The sequence below is a fragment of the Anomaloglossus baeobatrachus genome, chromosome 8 (assembly GCF_048569485.1).
Source record: "Anomaloglossus baeobatrachus isolate aAnoBae1 chromosome 8, aAnoBae1.hap1, whole genome shotgun sequence".
NCBI lineage: Eukaryota > Metazoa > Chordata > Amphibia > Anura > Aromobatidae > Anomaloglossus > Anomaloglossus baeobatrachus.
Window position 1 is genome coordinate 192,800,275 of NC_134360.1, and position 26,385 is coordinate 192,826,659.

A 26,385-nucleotide genomic window follows, 5' to 3' on the forward strand; every position below is an offset into this window, starting at 1 on the left:
ACCACTATACCCCATTTAAAAGAGAAAAAAAACTTAAAAAAACACTGAAAAAAATGTGTCAAAAACATAAAAAAAAAATATTTAAAACTCCTATGGCTTTTACAAGTCTTTTTGAGTTAAAAAAAAAACCCTCTCTATGACACGCAGCCGAAACAGAAGTGATGGTGGCTGTGGAGACGTTTTCACACTGAAATGAATAGGAAGCAGGTGATGAGGTAAAGAGTGGAAAAGCCGAGACCGCGGCCAGTGCTGTCAGCGCAGGAGCTCCGAGCAGACGCGCGGCTCCTCTCCAGCACACCGGGAGTTAATTGCCGACACTTTCCCGCCTTCCCGGCCATCTGTTCCTATGCGACCAATAGCAATGCAATCCTGGCCGGAGAAACAATTCCCATTGGTCTGTTAGTGCTTGGAGGCGTGGTTTCCGGAACTGACGTCACGGATACGACCAGTTTCGAAAACAAAGTGCAAGGTGCGCAGGGACATGGAGTATCTCCGGTGCCGGCTCCGGCCGCTGTGACGTCTGCCGGGTTTCCCGTGGGCTGTTGCCTTGGTGACGGCATTTGTGCTCTCAGGGAAGATTAGTAGATGAGAGCTGTGGCTGCAGACAGTGTGCACAATGCTGGGCTTGTACAAATGAGGCTATGGCTACTGACTGTGCAATATATGGTGCGCTGCATTCCCAGGTAGTGAGCACCAGCGACCACCAGTGATGATGGCGACCTCCGGCTACACAGAACCCAGGGGGCTCAATGCTAAGAACGAGGCGGAGCGGCGCAGGCTGCGGGATCTGCTCTGTGACCGGCTCAGCGTGGACCTGCTCAGGTGATGTATGGCTCCTTCTGTGTGGGGGGCCTGTGACCCCGGCCGCCATCTGCACTGGTCCTATTGTCACTGACCCCTGCACGATAGCCTGACCCCGGCCACCATCTGCACTGGTCCTATTCTTACTGACCCCTGCACAATAGCCTGACCCCGGCCGCCATCATGCACTGGTCCTATTCTCCCTGACCCCGGCCGCCATCATGCACTGGTCCTCTTCTGCCTGACCCCGGCCGCCATCATGCACTGGTCCTCTTCTGCCTGACCCCGGCCGCCATCATGCACTGGTCCTCTTCTGCCTGACCCCGGCCGCCATCATGCACTGGTCCTCTTCTGCCTGACCCCGGCCGCCATCATGCACTGGTCCTCTTCTGCCTGACCCCGGCCGCCATCATGCACTGGTCCTCTTCTGCCTGACCCCGGCCGCCATCATGCACTGGTCCTCTTCTGCCTGACCCCGGCCGCCATCATGCACTGGTCCTCTTCTGCCTGACCCCGGCCGCCATCATGCACTGGTCCTCTTCTGCCTGACCCCGGCCGCCATCATGCACTGGTCCTCTTCTGCCTGACCCCGGCCGCCATCATGCACTGGTCCTCTTCTGCCTGACCCTGGCCGCCATCATGCACTGGTCCTCTTCTGCCTGACCCCGGCCGCCATCATGCACTGGTCCTCTTCTGCCTGACCCCGGCCGCCATCATGCACTGGTCCTCTTCTGCCTGACCCTGGCCGCCATCATGCACTGGTCCTCTTCTGCCTGACCCCGGCCGCCATCATGCACTGGTCCTCTTCTGCCTGACCCCTGCACAATAGCGATAAGTCGCCCCAGTATTGCCCCAAATGTAGGGGGTCTGCACCCATACAGCCGCATTAGAGGAGCTGCCACATCTCATGACCAGTCTGATTTTAGGAATTACATGTATTCTTCGTGTTATTACATTTCTGCAGCAACTTACCTTTAAAGGGGCTGTCCACTACATCCATATTGATGGCCTAACCTTTGGGTAAGACCCCAATATCCAACCCCAACCGATCTGCTCTGGCAGCGAACGCATGTAAACAGTCTGGGCTGTTTCCGCTCTCTGCACTGTTTACATCCGTCCACTGCCAGAGGTGGTAACAACTGGTCCGAGCAGTTGTCAGATACTCGCTCACTTGGTATTGATGACTTATCCTAAGGGTTGGCCATCAATATCAAAGTGGTGTACAGCCCCTCTAAAAATGTGCATTTTCTGTTCCTCTGTTATTCCTCCTGGATTTGTATTGACAACTTGGGGAGGATCTTCATGCACTACCACTGCCCATTCACTGGTAAGTGTAAAAGAAACCATCGTTGAGAAGGGGAAAGGATAAACACCCGCTTGTCAATTTATACATCTTCAGGAAGGATAACAGGAATAGGACAATTGAAACTTATTAAACACCACTACATTGGTTTGTTTTATTTTTCACCTCTGGATTGAGGTCCCTTGCCCGCTGTCTAATACTCATCTGCCGCAGTCTTCATCTGTTATCACCGTCGCTTTGGTCGTTCTCCTGCGATTTGTGACCTGCCGGCAGCTCCAGTGTTTCATGGATCACACTACAGGTCATATCTTTATTCAAGTCTATGGCAGCCTCGTTGTGGCTCTCATAGACTTGCATTTGGAGCTTGTGACGTAACCTCTGAACTCCAGCCAGTCACAAGTTATGGGCACAAGATATCACCACGGGAACAGAGCAGCGCCGAAAAACGAAAAAGTGGGTTAGTATAACACCGGGCATGGTAGTGCTCGGTCATCACTAGTTACGAGTACTGAGCACCCGAGCATGCTAGTGCCCACTCATCACTAGTTACAAGTACCGAGCACCTGAGCATGGTAGTGCCCACTCATCACTAGTTACAAGTACCGAGCACCCGAGCATGGTAGTGCCCGCTCATCACTAGTTGTGCGTACTGAGCATGGTAGTGCTCGCTCATCACTAGTTACGAGTTCTGGGCACCTGAGCATGATAGTGCTCAGTGCTCACTCATCACTAGTTAAGAGTACCGAGACCCCGAGCATTATAGTGCTCACTCATCACTAGTTACTAGTACAGAGTATGGTAGTGCTCACTCATCACTAGTTACTAGTACAGAGTATGGTAGTGCTCACTCATCACAAGTTACTAGTACAGAGTATGGTAGTGCTCACTCATCACAAGTTACTAGTACAGAGTATGGTAGTGCTCACTCATCACTAGTTACTAGTACAGAGTATGGTAGTGCTCACTCATCACTAGTTACTAGTACAGAGTATGGTAGTGCTCACTCATCACTAGTTACTAGTACAGAGTATGGTAGTGCTCACTCATCACTAGTTACTAGTACAGAGTATGGTAGTGCTCACTCATCACTAGTTACTAGTACAGAGTATGGTAGTGCTCACTCATCACTAGTTACTAGTACAGAGTATGGTAGTGCTCACTCATCACTAGTTACTAGTACAGAGTATGGTAGTGCTCACTCATCACTAGTTACTAGTACAGAGTATGGTAGTGCTCACTCATCACTAGTTACTAGTACAGAGTATGGTAGTGCTCACTCATCACTAGTTACTAGTACAGAGTATGGTAGTGCTCACTCATCACTAGTTACTAGTACAGAGTATGGTAGTGCTCGCTCATCACTAGTTACTAGTACAGAGTATGGTAGTGCTCGCTCATCACTAGTTACTAGTACAGAGTATGGTAGTGCTCGCTCATCACTAGTTACTAGTACAGAGTATGGTAGTGCTCGCTCATCACTAGTTACTAGTACAGAGTATGGTAGTGCTCGCTCATCACTAGTTACTAGTACAGAGTATGGTAGTGCTCGCTCATCACTAGTTACTAGTACAGAGTATGGTAGTGCTCGCTCATCACTAGTTACTAGTACAGAGTATGGTAGTGCTCGCTCATCACTAGTTACTAGTACAGAGTATGGTAGTGCTCGCTCATCACTAGTTACTAGTACAGAGCATGGTAGTGCTCGCTCATCACTAGTTACTAGTACAGAGCATGGTAGTGCTCGCTCATCACTAGTTACTAGTACAGAGCATGGTAGTGCTCACTCATCACTAGTTACTAGTACAGAGTATGGTAGTGCTCACTCATCACTAGTTACTAGTACAGAGTATGGTAGTGCTCACTCATCACTAGTTACTAGTACAGAGTATGGTAGTGCTCGCTCATCACTAGTTACTAGTACAGAGTATGGTAGTGCTAGCTCATCACTAGTTACTAGTACAGAGTATGGTAGTGCTCGCTCATCACTAGTTACTAGTACAGAGCAGGGTAGTGCTAGCTCATCACTAGTTACTAGTACAGAGTATGGTAGTGCTCGCTCATCACTAGTTACTAGTACAGAGTATGGTAGTGCTAGCTCATCACTAGTTACTAGTACAGAGTATGGTAGTGCTAGCTCATCACTAGTTACTAGTACAGAGCAGGGTAGTGCTCACTCATCACTAGTTACTAGTACAGAGCAGGGTAGTGCTCACTCATCACTAATAATGAGCACTAAGGTCCTTCGTATGAGTGGAATTACTTCTTGGTAAGTTCATGTCTAGTGACTTCTTGGAAAGTCTTTTGAAATGGGGAGACCCTGAAAAAAAATCTTAGGTGAGGAGCTTTGTAGTATTCAGTAGTCAAGGCTTTATCTGCTTTTATGGCAATTGGGATCAACCACCAGGTTTTTGCCCTGTAAACTAGAGGCAGTGCCATAATGGAGCTAGGATGCTGATTAATATTATACCTTCAGTTGAGAAATCGGAGGCTTGATTGCAGAATAATCCTTGTTCAAACCTCCAGAAATTATGTAACTGGTGCAGTGGCTTTAGCATCAAGGTGGGACTTTGTGGGTCGAGTCCTCTGTGATGATTCCTCCTCCTGTCATCTTTAAGTTTTGCACCACCATTACTGTTGTTCGCGGCGTGTGCATATTGCTATTGGGACGTTGTCTTCAATAAAATGGCGCCAGCATTAGCTCATGCGTGTAACGCGATCTCCCTCTCCATTTTATTGGAGAAACTATGGAGATAAATATGAGTGGCGGTGGCGCATGTGCAGATTACATTTTTTTTCATTAGTGCATGCGTCACCGCCGCTCAGTCATCTCCACAGTGTCCTCAGTAAATGGTTCCAGAGACTGCGGTACGCGCATGTGCTGATTCCAGAACCATTTTGTTGAAGACAATGTCACAATAGCAATGCGCACGCGCCGCCAACGTCTGAAATGGCAGCGGCACAAAATTTAAATAAATCAAAGTAGGCAACACAGGAAGAGATATCATTACAGAGAACCCGACCCACAAAGTCCCACCCCCGATGCTCAAGCCACTGCATAAATGCCATACTTTCTGAAGATTTGAACAAAGATTATTCCTTTTAAAGGAATTGTCCCATGCTCTCAATAAGGAGCTCAGCGCTTCCCTGCTTGTCTGGAGCAGTGCACTGCTGATTGACAGCCCAAACGTGCAGAATTGTTATGCCAGTGTCCCAAACTCTCCATTACTGCCAGCAGAGGCTGCTTTGTCTCCAAAATCGGAGCAGCAATTGACTATAGTTGTGATGTGCACTGTTGACATGACGTACACCCAAAACACTGTGATCAAAGCAATGAGCCCAAGGAGGGATGTGAAAGTGGACCAACCCTTTTCATAAGCAGCAAGCAGTCTTCTGCACTAGCAACAACCAGTCATTGTGATGGTGGAATGTGGGGGGTTGTGTATAATTTTGTGTAAGTTCATATTTTAGGCGTTGGGCTCTGTCCATTCTGTGTATTCCTTGTGTGTACCTTGTCCTGTTTGCAGCTTAATCACCCCCTGCCGGGCTTTTGTCCCTAGGAGAGGGGGGGGGGGGCTGGGATTCACCTAAACTCTCTGTTTACCTGGGTGATTATTCATTCTGGCTGAGAAAGACAAGAGAAGCAGGAAGATTCATCCTCTGGGGGAGAAGCTGCAGCTCCAGAGAGCCATTGAGGAACCCCAATTTCCCTGGAAAAAGACTGCTGGAGGATTGTTACTGATCCCAGGGACATTTATCCCATTACTGGACTACTTTACCCTCTGTGTGGTGGATTATTTGATGGACTTTCGGATTTTGCATGGAATAAATGTTCTTTGAATTGTTCAGTCATCTCTCGCTCTGTTGATTGTTTGATACTGGAGAAGGACCCCGTGACAGTCATAAACCAAAAACAAAAATAGAATTAAAAATCTAACCATTCTAACAAGCAATTTTCAATTTTACCCATTTATAATGATGGGGAAAACCCCGTAAATAAGTGGCGCTCCTCTTAATGTTATATAGTCTAATACTCTGCCTCAAATTAATATCCTTTTTCCTCTCTAGACTTCTAAATGAAGAGATCCACACAGATGTCATTCTTCACGTTGGACAGACACAATATAAAGTGCACAAGGCCGTGCTTTGGGCAAGAGCTCCAGAATTCTATACGTGGCTCACAAGGCGCGACACAGGAGTCCCTTTCACTGTGCAGAATGTGGAGCCATCTGAAATGCAAACCTTTCTAAAGTAAGTCTAAAATACACTTTTTTTTTTCATGTTCTATGTAATTTTTAAAATGAATTGTGCAGCAAGGTCCAGTACATTTTACTGCAGGGGAATGGGTTGTTTGCCAAAATCACACAGCAGAAAAATAATCAGATGTGAAAACATGGTGCGGAATTTAAAATGGATCTGTAAGATCTCCTGAAATGTTGGTTTTATTAAATTGTGTTCCCAATAACATAGTAATTGTGCAATATCTTTCCCTAGAACTCTGCTGTGTGCCAGACTTTCTTGACTTTTTTCCCCTCACCCATGACAGCACCCATATAATCACGTGGTGCTGTCATGGGTTCTGGAAAAACCGGCTACCGGTAAGTAACCGAGGTGTTTTCCCCTCACCCATGACAGCACCACGTGATTATATGGGTGCTGTCATGGGTTCTGGAAAAACCGGCTACCGGTAAGTAACCGAGGTGTTTCTTAAGGAAAATCCGGTTCCTCTGAAAGAATCCGGCACCTGCGGTAAAAAACAGCACAAAAACCGCAATGAAATCTGCATGTGGTTTTACCGCGGTTTAGTGCGGATATGCCACGTTTTTTCCGCAGACTGGTTCCTGCGGATTTTTACCATTTATCTATGGCAAAAGCCGCAGTTACCTGCAGAAAAGAAGTGACGCACATTAATTCCGCAGCGGAACGTCCGCGGGTAATTCCGCAGGTATAAAAAAAAAAACGCAGTGTGCGCACAGCATTTTTTAAAACCCATAGGTTTTGCTGGGGAATGACTGCAGAAATGTTAGACATTTTCTGCAGCTAATCCGTGGTAAATCCGCAGTGTGAGCACATAGCCTTAAAGTGGATGTATTTGTCTCCTATGGAAACAAAAAGGGTAACCTCTATATGTAATTCTGTATGAAACACATGCATATCTTTGTTTGCAGATCTTCTAAGATTTTCAGAGGGAAAAAAAATCTGATAAGAACCAGCCTAAGGGGTCTTTAACACATTCGTGGAATTCGATCCGTTACCAGAGCACAATACACGGACTTCCAGGTCTCTCCTGTTCTGACTGTGACACCTATATATGTGGAGCCCCTGAGGCTTCAGTCGCCACAGAGTATTGCACCCAATTTTGAGTGTAATGCTAAACCCGGATCCTGAAGAGAGCAGTCCCGGTTTCACTACTTACACACTCAAATTCACACCAGGTTGCCCACTTCTCCACTGGGGACTGGGCTAGGGTCGGGTAATAAAGGGGTCACCTACAGAGTGGCATTTACAGGGGCCCCAGTCCCACTAGCTTAGAACCTGGGAAGGGGGAGGAACAGCCAGCAGGGGGAGTCAGGAGCTAACACAACAGTTAGAGAGTTCTCCAGCAGGACTAGTAGGAAGCAGTCGTATCTAACAGGTGCTCCAGTGGGAAGGAGGAGAAGTTCACAACGGTTGCCGTGGGGAGAGGGACTCTGCTCCCCTCGGAACCGATGCCACACAGGGCGGCAGGACCCTAAGGAAGATCATACTCCACGTTGGTTTTCCAGAATCTACCTGGACGGGGACAAGCTTTCCTGGCCACAAAGCACCCTAGAGCACAGTGCCATATAGGATTCGGGGCCTTGGATCACTTCAGACCCCACATCGCAACCGTGACACGATCATATAGGAACAATAGCTCGACTCGTTAAACCCAGGATCTCCTTGTAGCTTCAAGCCAGGTGATCCACAGCACAGGTGTTACAAGGAGGGAGCCCACCCAACACCAAACCGGACTGATCTCTAAAAGGATTCAGGTTCGACGGAGCCCATCACCGCAAGTGACTGGTATTACCCGGGTGAGCGACGCAGCATCAAAAGTAAGTAAACAAGCTGGAACCACAGCTATAGACTCTGACTCTTGATTACCGGCGTCCACCATTACTGCTCACCCTCTCATCCTCCTCCCTGGGGCCCGCTCCACCTGTGGAGAGCGATACCATCCCTGGCTACTACTACCATTTGCCCCGGAGGACAGCGACAATAGTGGCGGCTAAATTCCTGGCCGCAATACCACAGGTGGTGTCACGACATTCACCTCACTACTACCCCCATCATCCTTCCGCAGCCATCTTCTGTACGCCTCGGGGCAATGGAGCCTGGCTAGGCCTCCCGTGACAATAACAGTCAACGGCCCGGCGATCAGTAGGTTAACCGCCTGCCCCTTGGGGCGCTACATATATATCGGAGACTGTCATATTTAGGTCTGGAGAGACTCGGCAGTCTGTGCATTATGATCCTAACAATAGACCAAATTGCACGGCTGTATGAAAGAGTCCAAAGGGTCCATTTACAATGTAAGATTATTGTGAATGCGTGTTCCTAATGCGGGCGTCACACGAGACGATCTATCGTGCGATCCATCGTCGGGGTCACTGTTTTCGTGACGCACATCTGGCATCGTTTGCGACGTCGTCTCGTGTGACACCTCCGAGCGACGCTGAATCAGTCACAAATCGTGAGTCGTGTACACGTCGCTTATTTTTAAAAAAATCGTTTATTTTTCATGGCGCCGGTTGTTCATCGTACCCGGGCAGCACACATCGCTCCGTGTGACACCCCGGGAACGATGAACACAGCTTACCTGTGTCCCGCGGCACCCGCCGGCTATGCGGAAGGAAGGAGGTGGGTGGGATGTTTACGTCCCGCTCATCTCCGCTTCTATTGGCCGGCGGCTGTGTGACGTCGCTGTGACGCCGAACTTCCCTCCCCCTTCAGGAAGAGTATGCTCGCCATCCACAGCGAGGTCGCTCAGCAGGTAAGTACGTGTGACGGCAGTTTAACGACTTTGTGCGACACGGGCAGCGATTTGCCCGTGACGCACAAACGACGGGGGCGGGTACGATCGCTCGTGCGATCGCACGATAGTACCATGTGACGCCCGCATAAGAGTGCTCGTTTTGTGATATTTGTGCAGTGCGAACAAGCTGCCTATCATCCAACAAGCGAGAAAAATGCTTTTTCGTCATGTGAAATGCTCTTTTGTGTTGCACGAAAAATCTGCGTTCTCGAAAGCACATTCCGACTAATCAAGCCTTGTGCTGCCAAGAACTGTGGGGTCCTATACTCGCTGAACAATCTACAACGGATAATATACAGATGGAAAAACAGGCTTTTCAATGAATGGCGGACCACAAAGAAGTTGCAGGTTGGCAGTCGTTTTGATTAGTACCACCGATCCATGGCAACCAAACTTATCCTAAAGCTGAAAATCGGCTGAATTATATTTTTTTTTTGTGTGCAAAAATGAAGAAAACATCATGTAACCTCAGTCAATAGAAGTAAAGCAAAAATACTTAAGTGATATAGTTTAGATTCTTTGTTCTTTTTGACCGCCTGTCATTTGATATATGACCACAAAGTTCAGCTCAAATTCCATGTGGTCATAAATCTGCACAGAGGAGCTCAGAAGAAGGAAGATAACCTCTTGTCAATGAGCTGACCGGTATATCAGTCCTGGTTTGTTTGTTTTTTTTTTTCTGCTGGATGGGTTTTGAGAACATTGTGAGAGAAGGCCAAAATTGTGCAATGGGCTTATGCTCTCCTAAATGAAGGTCTGCTCTCATCTGGCTTCCTCCTGCTCTGTCAATAATTGTGAGCCAATAAACACTTCTCATTCAGCCAATGTTAAATGGAATCTGTCAGCAGGTGTTTTTTTTTCTTTTTTTTTTATAATGTAAGAGCAGCATAATATAGGAGCAGAGACCCCAATTCCAGTGACGTATTACTTACTGAGCTGCTTGGTGCAGTTTTAATAAATCCCTGCTGCAGAGCTCGGAATTTTGAGCGGTGTATAACCCCGCCCACACCCTGACCGCTTCCTGTGTACACTGTATGTCAGCAAGCTGCCAATCAGTGGTGGGGGCGGGGTTACACAGGTTAGCTGGACTGCCTGACATGTGACACCGAATCCGGCAGTGATTGTATTGGAACTACAGCAAGTGACATATCCCTGGTATCATTCTTTTTATCGCCAAATCATGCTGCTCTCAGATCAAATGGCAAAAACCTGCTGACAGATTACCTTTTTAGGTGGTATGTGTGGGTTTCTTCCGTGTACTCCAGTTTCCTCCCACATTCCAAAGACATACTCATAGGGAACCTAGATTGTGAGCCCCAATGGGGACAGTTACCATTGTATGTAAAGCGCTGTGGAATTAACAGCACTATATAAATGAATGAATAATTATTATTATTATTTAAATTTAATATTGATAGGTTTGTTTTTTTTTTTTAAAAAAAGTTATTTGAGTTGTTAAGAAGTAATTACAGAAATAAAGGCATACTCAGGCATTTAACAATTCTCATCCTTTTTGAAATTTTTCTGTCACAACATTATACATATTTGAGTTTTCAAATTGTGCAACAAAAACCCTAAATTAACCTTTTAACATCAAAACATAGGGGTTCTTTATTTTACCATTCTATCCTCAATCTTCCCAACGAGCCATCCAACTCTCCCCAGCTATACCACGCCGTATCTTTAAAGCGATGGATTAGGCTAGAGATCTCTTTTTGAGTAATTCCTTTCTATGAATGTTTTCTATTTCTTAAAGAAACCAGTCGTGCGTTTCTCTTTGCTATCTTCTGCTTCTAATTGATCCATGAACAACAATGTTTTTGTGGTGTCTAGTACCTCTGAAATAACTGGTGCTTGTTTTGTAAGCCAGTGTCGCAAAGTGCATTTTTTGACCGACAGTATTAACGCGTGCACTGCTTTTGGTATGAATAGTTGCTCATCCCTCTCTCTCCCCTCCCGACTTGTGGCATGGAATAAATAGAGTATCGGGTCTTTTGGAATTTTAATTCCCAAAGTTTTGTCGATCTGTTTGCATCCACCCAAAGCATTGCTATCACCGGGCACTCCCAATGGCAGTGTATCAGACTTGCCTTGTGAAGGTGATATTTAGGGCAACTGCTAAGATAGTGTGCAGGAGAGTTTGTGTACGGAAGGTCAACTGCGTATATAGCGTTGTGCATTAGTTTGAATTGCATCTCCCTCCATTGCTCGTTAACCACTACTTTTCTCACAGTCAACCATCCTTTGAGTATTTTTTTCCTGTATATTTCCACCTTCAAATTTATTGGTCCACTTATATCCCTCACCCCCCCCCCCTCAATTCATTCTCTTTGCTTCGGTCATCTTGACTTCGTATATGGGCATATAAAGTGGCTAGTGATATCTGATCCTTTTTTCCACCCAGCAAGATATCAAATCCTAATATTGATAGTTTATCATGAGGATCTCGGTTTTTACCTTCAGAGTGACGCCTGGGCAACCCATGCAGAGGAGTTACAGCACAGCTCTATTCATGTGCAGTTCCTTGAACAACTGTGGACAGTATAGCTGCTGTGCAGGAAAGACAGATTGTCACGGGGTCCTTCTCCCATATCACACAATCAAGAGAGTGAGCGATGGATTAACGATCCAAAGATCCTTTGTTCCAAGCAAAATCAGATGGTCCATAAAATAATCCACCATACAGAGGGTAAAGTAGTCCAGGAACAGAGATACAGTCCAGTAAGCGATAAATGTCCAGGTCATTGGGGAGCCTCAGCTTCTCCCACAGAGGATGAATCTTCCTGCTTCTCTTTTGAAGTTCTCACAGACTGAATGAATAATCCCCAGGTAAACAGAGTTTGGTTGGATTCCAGGCCCCCTCTCCCAAACCTAGGGACAAACACTGTAGTGGGTGAGTCCCAGTATTTGATTGGGGAGTAAACAATGGACAGTCAAGAAATGGGGATTTAATAAAAAGAAAGCAAATGGTAACTGAGTTGTTAATTAACTTACAGCAAGATAAGATAAGAATACACTGAATGGAGCAAGGCTCCTAAAATATGAACCTACACAAAATTATACCTGCCCCCCCAATATTCCACCATCACACAGATTCACTGTGGAATCCCCAAAGGTTGGATCCCCCCCCCATTTATTATATAAGTATGGCCTATTGTGTTCCATAGATATGAGAATAGAAAATACCCTTTTTAAAATGTTCTCTTTAATAAAAAAAACCAAACGCTCAGAGCTTTACTATAAAACCGATTTTAGGATTATTGCCCTTTCTAATAAATTGTTACCTTAAATTTACTATCTGTATTATTATTTATTACGGTTTTATTGCGGTTTTTCAGGCTGATATACTCCTCTCCCTGGAAAGTTAAAGATCGAGAACATCACATTCTTCAGATGGTAAAAGATCAGTCAAAGCCAAATCCAGAACGCAACCTTGATTTATGTGATGGAAAGAGTACGACGCTTTCTGCTGTGGAAAATGACAATGTTCCCATGAGTAAGGATTCTGTTGATGTGATAAACACAGAGGAAAACCACAACTACGATGGTAAGATTCACAGTGGCTGACAAAAGTGGCCAGGACTGATGGTGTATATATCTTAGAAGGCTCCCCCCACCCATTTGCTCCCACAAAAATAATGTAGACAACTTAGGCTGCTTTCACACATCCGGTTTTTGCTGAGCGGCACAATACGGCGCTTTGCAGAAAAAAACGCAACCGTTTTTTTTTGCCGCCGGTTGCGTTTTTTTCCGCATAGACTTGCATTAGCGCCGTATTGTGCTGCATGGCCTTGCGTTGCGTACGGTTTTTTCCAGATGCGGCATATTTAGCCCATGCGGCGGCCGGATGGAACGTTGCCTGGCACGTTTTTTGTTGGGGCGAAAAAAACGCATCACGCCGGATCCGGCGCGATGCGGCGCGGTTTACAATGCAAGCCTATGGACGCTGGTTGCGGCGTCCTGTGGCAAAAACCCGCATCCTGCCGCCAGAAGCGTTTTTTTGTTTTTTTTGTTTTTTTTTTTTGCACTGCGCATGCTCAGTATCAAGCCGCATCCGCATCCGTCAAAAAACGGATGGGCCGCATGGAAAAACTTGTGCAACGGATCAGGTTTTTTCGCCGCATCCGTTGCATAGGTTTTTGGAGCCGCACTGCAAAAACCGGATGTGTGAAAGCAGCCTAACTCGCTCTCAGCCACCAACAAAATCGCAACACAGATGACACAGAAATCACTGTGCAAAATCTTTAATCCAGTAGCAAAAATGATTTTTAGCCCCAATTACATGCACTAAAGAGTACCTGTTGTGTCCACCAAAAATGTGTCTTTCCTTTCCAAAATCCCTGTGCTAACCGGAACCTGCTGCAGTGTTTCAATTCTCATTCTGTTGTAGAGATTGTTTATATAGCGCCATTTATTCCATGGCGCTTTACATGTGAAAAGGGGTAAAGTACACTCCCCCTGAACAATACAAGACACAGACAAGTACAGAAGGAGAGAGGTCTCTGCTCGTGAGGGCTCACTCTACTAGGGATGGGTGAGGATACACTAGGTGAGGGTAGAGAGGGTCCTGAAGCAGTATAGTAGAACAAGGCGGATGAGTGAGGGTTTAGTAGGTGAGGGCAGAGGGTTACTGCAGGTTATAGACTTGTCAGAACAGCTGGGTCTACAGGTTCCTTCTGAAGGTTTCCACGGTAGGCGAGAGTCTGATGTGTTGGGGTACAGACTATGGATGATGCGCGGGAGAAATCTTGTATGCGATTATGGGAAGAGGAGATAAGAGGGGAGGAGAGAATAAGATCTTGTGCAGGTAAGTACTAGACTAGGTTGTACAGTGCTGGCCAAAAGTATTGGCACCCCTGCAATTCTGTCAGATAATACTCCGTTTCTTCTTGAAAATGATTGTAATCACAAATTCTTTGGTATTATCTTCATTTAATTTGTCTTCAATGAAAAAAAATAAAAAAAAAATTGTCAAATCCAAATTGGATATAATTCCACACCAAACATAAAAAAGGGGTGGACAAAAGTATTGGCACTGTTTGAAAAATCATGTGATGCTTCTCTAATTTGTGTAATTAACAGCACCTGTAACTTACCTGTGGCACCTAACAGGTGTTGGCAATAACTAAATCACACTTGCAGCCAGTTGACATGGATTAAAGTTGACTCAACCTCTGTCCTGTGTCCTTGTGTGTACCACATTGAGCATGGAGAAAAGAAAGAAGACCAAAGAACTGTCTGAGGACTTGAGAATCCAAATTGTGAGGAAGCATGAGCAATCTCAAGGCTACAAGTCCATCTCCAAAGACCTGAAAGTTCCTGTGTCTACGGTGCGCAGTGTCATCAAGAAGTTTAAAGCCCATGGCACTGTGGCTAACCTCCCTAGATGTGGAAGGAAAAGAAAAATTGACGAGAGATTTCAACGCAAGATTGTGCGGATGGTGGATAAAGAACCTCGACTAACATCCAAACAAGTTCAAGCTGCCCTGCAGTCCGAGGGTACAACAGTGTCAACCCGTACTATCCGTCGGCGTCTGAATGAAAAGGGACTGTATGATAGGATACCCAGGAAGACCCCACTTCTTACCCTGAGACATAAAAAAGCCAGGCTGGAGTTTGCCAAAACTTACCTGAGAGAGCCTAAAACGTTTTGGAAGAATGTTCTCTGGTCAGATGGGACAAAAGTAGAGCTTTTTGGGAAAAGCCATCAACATAGAGTTTACAGGAAAAAAAAAGAGGCATTCAAAGAAAAGAACACAGTCCCTACAGTCAAACATGGCGGAGGTTCCCTGATGCTTTGGGGTTGCTTTGCTGCCTCTGGCACTGGACTGCCTGACCGTGTGCATGGCATTATGAAGACTGAAGACTACCAACACATTTTGCAGCATAATGTAGGGCCCATTGTGAGAAAGCTGGGTTTCCCTCAGAGGTCATGGGTCTTCCAGCGGGACAATGACCCAAAACACACTTCAAAAAGTACTAGAAAATGGTTTGAGAGAAAGCACTGGAGACTACTGAAGTGGCCAGCAATGAGTCCAGACCTGAATCCCATAGAACACCTGTGGAGATATCTCAAAATGACAGTTTGGAGAAGGCACCCTCCAAATCTCAGGGACCTGGAGCAGTTTGCCAAAGAAGAATGGTCTAAAATTCCAGCAGAGCATTGTAAGAAACTCATTGATGGTTACCGGAAGCGGTTGTTCGCAGTTATTTTGGCTAAAGATTGTGCAACCAGGTATTAGGCTAAGGGTGCCAATACTTTTGTCTGGTCCATTTTTGGAGTTTTGTGTGAAATGATCAATGATTTGATTTTTTTTTCATTCTCTCTTGTGTTTTTTCATTGCAAGCAAAATAAATGAAGATAATAATAACAAAGAATGTGATTGCAATCATTTTCAGGAAGAAACTGAGTATTCTCTGACAGAATTGCAGGAGTGCTATTACTTTTGGCCAGCACTGTAGATATATTATTTTTTTTCTAAAGCACCAAATATGCTTATGGTCCAACAGGGCGTTTCACAAATATGTTCTATAGGGGGATATAGTCCTCCTCCTCTGACACTGCCCATTCGCCACTGAGCAGCACCTGGTAGAACAGTGTGATCTTGCACTATATTCCTTCACGTAAGCATAACTAGGATCTAAAAAAAATACAAAATGCCGCAGCACTCCATCTTTAATATTTTTATATTCACCAGTTGCCTTGGATGAAGCTGGAGTGCTGCGGCATTTTGTATTTATTTATTTATTTATTTATTTATTTATTTTTTTTTTTTTGGGTGGGGGGCTGCCCAATCAGTTTTAGATGCAGGTGTGCAGTGATGGGGCAGCGTCACGAGGGAGGAGAACTATATGCCCCCAAATAATGCTTGTGTAACATCCTATGGTGCCAAAAAAAGAAAACCGGCCTCATCTCCGCAAAAGTGACAAACTGAAATCTGCCGGCTGGTTCTAGGAACATTGGGATTTTAGGATGGTTACTCATTTTTTTTCAGACACTATGACAAAACTCTATTGACGAAAGGAAAAAAAAATTGTCTGGGACTACAAGATACTGATAACGTTTTCTGTTCCAGTCAGGGGAAGTGTTGTCACAACTAACTTTTGACTATTGAAGCTAATCCATCAATATTCACAAATGTGCATGTAACGAACACTATTCCAGCTGGGTTATATTGATGGATTTGATTCTTTGGTGCCACACAAGCTCTTCATGATACACTGTACCTGACATGATCTCATGATTTGTCATCAGACGCTCTCTGCAGAGCAGCTCTGGGGTTTGGACTTGTGAAAGTTATGTATTAGGCTGCTTTCACACCTCCGGTTTCTGCAATGCGGCACACTCCGGCACTTTGCAGGAAAATCGCAACCGTTTTTTTTTTTTTTTTTTTTTTTGCTGCCGGTTGCGTTTTTTCTGCATAGACTTTAATTAGTGCCGCATTGTGCCACATGGCCTTGCGTTCCGTCCGGTTTTTGCCGCATGCGGCAGATTTAGCCGATGCGGCGGCCGGATGGAACGTTGCCTGGCACGTTTTTTCGTGTGGCAAAAAAAATCGCATTGCGCCGCATTCGGCCGATGCGGCGCATTTTTCAATGCATGCCTATGGCGGCCGGATGCGGCGCGATGCGGCAATAACCGCATCCGGCCGCCGCATGCGGTTTTTGCCACTGCGCATGCTCAGTAGCATGCCACAAGCGGCAAAAACCGGACTGACCGCAAAGGAAAAACTTATGCAAAGGATGCGGTGTATTCACCCCATCCGTTGCATAGCTTGCACAGCCGGATTGAGCCGCACAGCTCAAGCCGGATGTGTGAAAGCAGCCTTAGATTTCTTTCTGTCTTTTCTTTCTCGCGCTCTTTCTTTTGCTTGCTCTTTCTTTCTTCATTATGTGTAACTATAACTACAGTCCTAGTTCTTTAAGTAAATGCTTAGACGATATGCCAAGAAGTTAAACAGTAACTACTTTACATGCTTCCTATGCCTTAGTCCGTTTTCCGCACTTTGCACTCGCTCAGACAAGACCTATAGGATATAAGTCATGTATGAGCGGGAAAGTGTTATCCCTCTTGTACAAATACAGCCACTTATCCTGAAATCTTTTACGTACACAATGCATCAGCACACTGCGATTTAGTGAACACATGAAATCTACTGTGGCTGTAAATGTAAGGTTCTTGGGAGTTTTTGAATAGAGAACGCAAAAGCTATCCACCCACGTCAAGGTGTACCTAGATATGGAGGACCCCTACCACTAAATGTCCAACCTACTCTATATGTATCAAAACTCCATCCAAATGGGGAGGGAAAGAAATCCAGGTGTAGCTCTCAATTATAGCCTTGTCTGGGAAGGCTACTTTAGTAATAAAGTTGTACAGGGTTTAGTTTTTGTAGTATAAGAGGGGGGGGGTGTGGGCCCCCTTCAGGGCTCATCACCCTTACCTACAGATCCTTCCCAGACAAGGTTTTAATTAAGAGATATATGCCTGGATTTATTTCACACCCCCCCCTCCCCCAAGTCACATAAGGACAAATTTGGCACACAGAACTGATGTTAGAGGGACTCTGTCAGCAAATTTCTGCAATGTAACCTGAAGAACAGCATGCTGCAAGGGTTAAAACAGACTTCAGCCATGTGTCTGTTATCGTTTTTTTTTTTTGTTTTTTGTTTTTAAATCTGCAATTTTGGCTTAAGCCTCTTATCTTTATCATTAGTGGGTCTCAGCAGCATGTGAGTTATAGTCACTCTGCCCCCCTCTGTGATTAGCAGCTTCTGTCTATGCAAATGTGTACTGAAAGCCTGGTGTGGGCTGGGTCAGCTCTCCCAGCACTGCTACATGCAGAATCTCAAATCTTTCACTGTGGCAGAACTGCACCCACTAATATAAGTTATACATTGTTGAACTCAGGGCCTCTTTGCCTAAATCATGCTGCTCTCAGATAAGGTAGCAAAAACCTGCTGACAGATTCGTTTTAATAAGGACCATCCATATTTAGTTACACCATGATGTGGTTGGCTGGCTTTTGTGCTCTGTGTTAAAAAAAAACGCAGTAGCTACATTGTGGAAGAGGGGTTAAATCTTAATAAATGAGTCAACTCTTTCCAGTCCATTGATTTCTAGGCAGTTATTTGCTCACGCCCTGCTCTTTGGCTTTTGTCAGGGCTCCTGTTATAAAACTTACACAATCACCAGCCCTCTTTGCTCTTTCAGTCCAGAGCCATGTGCTTGTTCAAGGACTGATATATCTCTACATGTAAATCTAGTGATAGCAGCGGACACTTAGGGGTACTTCTCACATAGCGAGATCGCTATCGAGATCGCTGCTGAGTCACGGTATTTGTGACGCAGCAGTGACCTCATTAGCGATCTCGCTGTGTGTGACACTGAGCAGTGATCTGGCCCCTGCTGTGAGATCGCTGCTCGTTACACACAGCTCTGGTTCATTTTTTTTGACGTTGCTCTCCCGCTGTGAAGCACACATCGCTGTGTGTGACAGCGAGAGAGCAACAATCTGAACGTGCAGGGAGCAGGAGCCGGCGTCTGGCAGCCTGCGGTAATCTGTAACCAAGGTAAATATTGGGTAACCAAGGGAAGCCCTTTCCTTGGTTACCCGATATTTACCTTCGTTACCAGCGTCCGCCGCTCTTACGCTGCCAGTGCCGGCTCCCTGCACACGTAGCCGGAGTTACACATCAGGTAAATAAGCAAATGTTTGCTTATTAACCCGATGTGTACTGTGGCTAGGAGTGAAGGGAGCCAGCGATAAGCTGTGTGCGCTGGTAACCAAGCCCTTGGTTACCTGATATTTACCTTAGTTACCAAGTGCAGCGTCGCTGCTGGCTGGGGCCTGGTCGCTGGTGAGATCTGCCTGATTGACAGCTCACCAGCGACCATGTAGCGACGCACCAGCGATCCTGACCAGGTCAGATTGCTGGTGCGTCGCTAAAGTGTGATGGTACCCTTAGGAACAAAACACTGGTGGCTGAATGTGTTACACCAGAACTTGTGCTGAGCCTTAGGCTCTGTGCGCACTGGGAAATGGAATTTTCTTGAGAAAATTCCGCATCCTCTCAAAGATTACCGCACCCGCGGTAAAAAACCGCGGGAAACCGCACCCGAAAACCGCATGCGGTTTGCCGCGGCTTTACCGCGGTATTATTCGCGGTATTGCCGCGGTTTTGCCGCGTGCGGGTTGGGATGTGCTTTATTGCATTCAATGCAATAAAGCACATTGAAGAAAAAAAAATAAAAATAAAATACATTTAATTCTGATAGTAGATAGACAGAAGAATAGACAGATAGATAGAGGGATAGACAGACAGAGGGATAGATAGATGACAGATCGCTACATTTCCCACGGTCGGCAGTGAGTTCACATTACCGGCCGTAGGAAATGACCGATAATTACCTCTGCTGTCTGCTGCATTCAGCCTGTGTCTGTGACAGTCGCGGCTGGATGGAAGCAGTGCAGGACGCCGGAGCCGGAGCTGTGGATGTCGGAGCGGTGGATTACGCCGGAGCTTTGTTTGGGGGGGTTAATAAAATGGTGAACGAGGCTTGTTGGTTTTATTTAAAATAAAGGATTTTTCTGTGTGTGTGTGTTTTTTTCACTTTACTTACGGGTTGATCATGTCAGCTGTCACATAGACGCTGCCATGATCAAGCCTGGGGTTAATGGCGGTGGTCCCCCATCACCATTAACCCCTTGTATTACCTTGTCACCACTGCTACACGGTGGCAAGAAGAGCCGAGGACACGCCGGCAGTGCCGCATAATGGATGCGACAGTGCCGGGGCAGCTGCGGCTGATATTCTCGGCTGCCGGAGGGGGAGTGAGGCGGGGGACATTAACCCTGCCCCTCTCCCTCCCCAGCCTGAGAATACCGGGCCGCCGCTGTGTGCTTACCTCGGCTGGAAGGTAAATATGCAGCGGAGCCCACGTTCTTTTTTTCCTATATTTCCGTTTTCTTTTTATGTGTGTTCTATGTGTCTGTGTCTATGTGTTCTATGTCTGTGATGTGTTCTGTGTCTGATGTGTGTGTGTTTACTCTGCACGACTTCCTGTTCCTGTAATGACATCACTTCCCTGCAAAACCGCAAGCAAGTGATGCACATTACCGGAGGTAAACCGCAAAATACCGCAGGGAATAACGCAGGAAAACGCAGTGAACCGCACAGAATTTGCTGCCTGCGTTATTCCCTGCGGGATTTCATGATTAACATTGAGTCAATGGAGTGAAATCCCGCAGCGATGTGCGGAAAAGTGACATGCACTTGTTTTTGCTGCGGGATTCCCGCAGCAAAACATGCAGCTGTCAAATTCCGCCCAGTGCGCACAGGATTTTTTTTCTCCATAGGATTTGCTGGTGATTCACTGCAGAGATGTTATGAACATTTTCTGCAGCGAAACATGCAGCAAATCCGCGGCAAAATCCGCGAAAAATCCGGTAAGTGCGCACATAGCCTTAGGCCTAAGCCACACGGCATGAAAATTGGACCGATGTTTTATCGCATTCCACTTGGACCAATATTAACCTATGTCCCAGCACCCATGAGCGATTAGTTTCCTGCCCCAATCGGACCGAGAAAACAATTGCAGCATGCTGCAACTGTAATGTGAGACTTTCTCTCGCACCCATTCAAGTCTATGGGGCGAGAGAAAGATCGCACTGCACTCGCGGTACAGCGGTGTACTGCGAGTGCAGTGCGAGAATTTCAATAGCTGGCTACGGAGGAGTGAGGAAGATAAATTCCTCCCTCTTCAGCGCTGGCCCGCCCCCCGCAGCAGGGGTCCGATTGCATGATCGGACCTCAGTTGCAGGGACACTCGGATGACAATCTGCTCCTGTTGTGATGCCAGCATGAGCAGAGTGTCATGTGAGGATCGCACTAGTGCTCCGTGTGGCCCCGTCCTTATGGCACCACTATTCACTACAGAGGGGATTCGGGATCCCACCCTGACAATTTTCTTACTTTCTGGTTTCTAAGGCTGCTGCAGTGCTCTTAGCTGTTCAAAAAACCACTTGAAATACCCCTTTGTACAGTAAAAATTTCCAAAGAGTTCATAGACTTTCATATTTTTGTATAAATTTGACCTAAAACGACTTTTTTTTTTTTTTTAAATCATCTGATGTGACCACACACACACACACACACACACACACACACACACACACACACACACACACACACACACTTTGCGCAGCTAAAACTGGTCAAGTAACTCCTTCATGACCGAAGACGTATAGTTACTTAATAGGTCATGCCCCTGCCTTTGATGCAGGCTTGTACTACTAGCCCGCATCTTTCCCTGCACATGTCAGCTGATCTGATCAGCCGACATGTTCCTCTAACAGCGGTGGGCAGATCAGAGATCTACCCGCTGCTGTTAACTAGTTTAAATCCTGCTGTCGGCCCTGACACCGGGAGTTAAGCGCCGGTGGGGAGTGCATCATTCCCCGCTCCCATCAACGTCCCTGTGACCTGATCGAGGGGTGCCGATGGCTTGTCATGACAGTCGGGTGAGCTGATGACCCCTGTATCTGTCAAGACGAACTTCCTATGAACGGCAGCATGCAGCCGGCATTCACAGGAAGTCAGTATTTCTGCTGGACAGAGCGGTGCATTAGCGCTGCCCTGTACAGCACAAGCGATCGGACGATCACAGCGTCATGTCACCTAACTGGACTAGTAAAAACAAAAAGGGGGGAGGTTAAAAAAAAAAAAAAATGGAGAGAAAAAAGACACAAGTTCAAACCACCCAACTTTTGCCTCATTTGAAAATAAAGTAATAAAAAATACACATTTGGTATCACTGCTTTCAGAACTGTGCGATTTATGTTAAAATCTAAAATAAATTATTTTGATTAGTAAACTGCAACACGAACAAAAGTAAAACTCCACAATTACGTTTTCTTGGCTTCCACAACATTACAATAAAATGTAATAAGAGGCGATCAAAACATCACAAACTATGCAAAAATGGTATAAATGAAAACATTAGCTCAAGGAGCAAAAAAAAAAAATAATAAGCCATCACTGAGCACTGTGTGATGGGACCCCCCATCAGATCTTGAAAAATGAGAAAGTTATGGGTTTCGGGAACAAAAAAAAAATATATATATATCTCTATTACATACATACATATATATATATATATATATATATATATATATATATATATATATATATATATATATATATATAATGTATGTATTATATTATAATATTTTTCACCAATTAAATTTTAAAAGCTAAAACAAAAAAAAGTAGACATGTTTGGTATCTACGAACTAATACTGGCCTGGGGAATAATATTCTTAGATCAGTTTAACCAATGAGCATGGTAGAAAAAAACAACAATTGTTGAATTACACTTTTTTTTTTTTTTTTGTGCAATTGCACCGCACTTGAAAATGTTTTTTTCTTCCTAATCTCCAGTGCACCATGTGATCAAATTTAAAGTTTGGTTTTTTTTTCTTTTTTTTTCCTTTTTTTTTTCAAAAGTACAACTTGTCCCGCAAAAAAGCCCTCATACAGCTATTTTGAAAGAAAAATAAAAAAGTTATGGCTCTTCTTGGAAGGAGGAGGAGAAAACGAAAATGGAAAATCGCTGGGTGGTAAAGGCGTTAAAGGGAGCCTGTCATGTGAAAAAAAACTCTATTACCCTACAGATCTGAGATTTTGTTTATGGATACATGTCCTGAATATTTCCTTTTACAATTTTGTTGCTATAATTCATTTTTTCATCAATCGTGGCAACTTTCCTGGCTTAGATGCAGCAGAACTGGTCTAAACCATGATACCATTAGCAGTGTGTTTCACAGATGGTATCATGTTTTTATGCTGTAATTCAGTGAGGTTTTTTTGTTTTTTTTTGTTTTCATTCCCCAAATATAACGCTTCTCATTTAAACCAAAATTCTCATTTTAGGCCTTATTCACACATCCGTGAAAAAAAAACGTTACCGGTGTCATCAGTGTACAGTCGATGTGACTGTTTGTTTTTACCATTCGTGTAATCTTTGTTTTTCATGGATTGATCATTCTTGACTACCGTATTTTTCGGACTATAAGATGCGCCCAGGTTTTAGAAGTGTAAAAAAAAAAAAAAAAATCCCCCTATTTTAAAGTAAAAAGCAGATCCCGCTTTACACGCTGCAACATCGCTAGCTATTGCTAGCGGTGTCGTGCGCGATAGCACCCGCCCCCGTTGTTCGTGCGACATGTGGTGATCGCTGCCGTAGTGAACATATCGCTACGGCAGCATCACACACACATACCTGTGCAGCGACGTCGCTGTGACCGCCAAGGAATCCCTCCTTCAAGGGGGAGGTGCGTTCGGCGTCACAGCTACGTCACTTAGCAGCCGCCCAATAGCAGAGGAGGGGCGGAGATGAGTGGGTGGAAGATCCCGCCCACCTCCTTCCTTCCTCATTGCCGGTGGACGCAGGTATGGAGATATTTGTCGCTCCTGCGGTGTCGCACACAGCAATGTGTGATGCCGCAGAAAAGAGGAACAACCTGCGGCATGCCCCACCACCGATATTTGGTAAAGGAGCGACGTGTGATCACTGATTTTTGCCGTTTTTTCGATCGTTGATCGTCGCTCCTTGGTGTCACACGCTGCGATGTCGCTAACGGCGCCTGATGTGCGTCACTACACCCATGACCCCGACAATATATTGTTAGCGATGTCACAGCGTGTAAAGCACCCTTTAGTCTCCACCACCAGACTATAAGACACACACCCCACTTTCCTCCAAAATTTTGTGGGAAATAAAGTGCGTCTTATAGTGCGAAAAATACGGGAAGTTCAAATTAGAGTTTTGTAACCGTTTCTAAACTGAGTATCAACAACTCTTCTTCTGAGGTCTTTGGAAATCTTCTTAGTTCGTACTCTGGCACACTTCCACATATGTATCGTGAAGATCAGACTTTGATGGATCCCTGTTTCTTAAAAAAAAAAAAACAAAACCTGTTGCCCACTGAAACCTGGTTCCCCTTTGATTGAAAACACCAGTCTCTAAATAAACCTCCAAATTGTCTGTTAAATCTCAAGCCACATGCACACGTTGAACATTTTGAGGTTTAAAGTAGTTATTTCTTGAATTCTTTCATCTTACATCGATTTTACTTTTTGTTTTTAGGCCCTGTGCGCACTAGGCATTTTTACCCGCGGTTTTACCCGTGGTTTTGCTGCAGAAATTTCTTGAAAAATGTTTATAATCTTCCTGCAGACATTTCCCAGTAAAACCTATGGGGAAAAAAAAATAGCTGTGCGCACGCTGCGTTTTTTTTCTCAAGAAAATTCTTTCTGAAGATTTTCTTGAGAAAATTTCTTGAGAAAATGTGCATGTCACTTCTTTGATGATGTGCGGTATACCCCCGGTATAGCCGCAATTTACCTGCGGTAATGTTCATCACTGCCTACGGTTTTGCAGGAAGTGATGTCGTTATGACAGAAGAGGAAGCGGAGCAGAGTAAACACACATCACGCTCCCTGGACGCCGCACAGAAGCACTTCCGTATGACTTCCAGGTGCCCGTGCAGTCTGTGTCCTGCTGTAGCCCCGCGGCTGACAGCAGTGTCAGTGTCTGCCCGCAGTGTCAGCAGCTTGTCACCCTGCAGTGCGTGCAGCCGCGGGGATGCCGAGCGCTGCTGTCAGGAGGTGAGATGAGATCATTACTTGCGGTGACTATCTCCTACCTCCTGCCATCTATGCCCGCGGCCCGAGACTGTCACTAGCGGTTGGTGATGTCGGGTATCTGATAGACGCGTGACATCACTAACCCCAGGGCCTGATGCCAGGTGACATTACACATCTGGCATCAACCCCATATATTACCCCGTTTGCCACCGCATCAGGGCAACGGGATGAGTTGGGGCGAAGCGCCAGGATTGACACGTCTAATTGATGCACCACTTCTGGGGCGGCTGCAGCCTGCTATTTTTAGGCTGGGGAGTGTCCAATAACAGTGGACCTCCCTAGTCTGAGAATATCAGACCCCAGCTGTCTGCTTTACCTTGGCTGGTGATCCAATTTGAGGGGGACCCCGCGTTTTGATTTATTTAATGTAAAATAACAGCGTGGGGTGCCCTCTGTTTTGGATTACCAGCCAAGGTGAAGCTGCCAGCTGTGGTCTGCAGGCTGCAGCAGTCTGCTTTACCCTAGCTGGCTACAAAAGATGGGGGGGACCTCACGTTTTGTTTTTTTTTTTTTAAATTATTTTTTGGCTTAATACAAGGCCAGGCACCCTTTAGTGCCACATGAAAGTCACTAAAGGGTGCCAGCTTAGAATATGCAGGGGGGAGGGACATTATATAGGTCTTTTTCATCTATCTATCTAGTCATCTATCCATCTTTCCCTCTATCCATCTAGCTATCGATTATCTATATTATTTATTGCAGTTCAGCATAAAAAAAACCGCAGGGACCAACCTGCGGAAAAACCGCGGCAATAACGCATGCGTTTTTCCCGCGGTTTTCTTCAACTCCCAGAAGTTTCTTAAGAAATTTTCTTGAGAAAAATCACTTTTCTAGTGCGCACATAGCCTTAAAATCTGATGTCGTTTTAGGTCAAATTCAGAAATCCTACCTGCTATTATGGTGTGGGCCTTTGGGATGGCTTTATATCTAGCATCAGGAAATATTATAGAATAACGGTGATTCGTTTGTTGGATACCCAGTTTTGCACTCAAAATTTGTAATATATTTGTAGTGTTTTTTAATATGGATATTTTTCTTTTCTCTTATTCTAACTATAGATCTTGCTGAAAATCAAGCATCATCCGACCTTTGGTAAAGATTTGCTGTCACTTTTCATGCAATCCTTTGCTTCTGACGTAAGCATCCAAGTGGAAGAAACGACCTATCATGTGCACAGGTATTAGAGCTTCCGAATCTCATTATTTTATATTTTTTTTTTTTGTATTCGCTTTATCTTCTAATAGCAGTTTACATTAAGAAGATGGGTATACAGTGGACAATAACCGGATACAAATGATGTGGACACAGTCTATTAAGTTACTCCAGCCTAAAATCCTCTAGGGAATCTTAGTTTTAACCCTTTAACTGCTGCAAGCTTTTCACATAAAGTCTGTATTATAAAATATTTAATCAATATATTTCTATATTATACATGTATTTTGAGTAGACACTTGACATTTTGTTGAAATTTCAGCCAGCACCTTAAACATTGGGCGCCGTCATGCAATTTAAACCC

General features: G+C 45.3%; 1 protein-coding gene across 1 annotated transcript in view; it reads left to right on the forward strand.

The window, feature by feature from the left end:
* The first annotated feature begins 490 nt into the window (after positions 1 to 490).
* The window catches only part of BTBD8 (BTB domain containing 8), a 138,133-nt gene continuing 112,238 nt past the window's right edge, over positions 491 to 26,385 (forward strand). The window contains 5 exon segments of the mRNA XM_075322323.1: positions 491 to 822; positions 6,170 to 6,352; positions 12,497 to 12,705; positions 25,928 to 25,959; positions 25,961 to 26,046. Coding sequence (XP_075178438.1) covers positions 710 to 822; positions 6,170 to 6,352; positions 12,497 to 12,705; positions 25,928 to 25,959; positions 25,961 to 26,046 — 623 coding nt within the window. The 5' untranslated portion in view covers positions 491 to 709.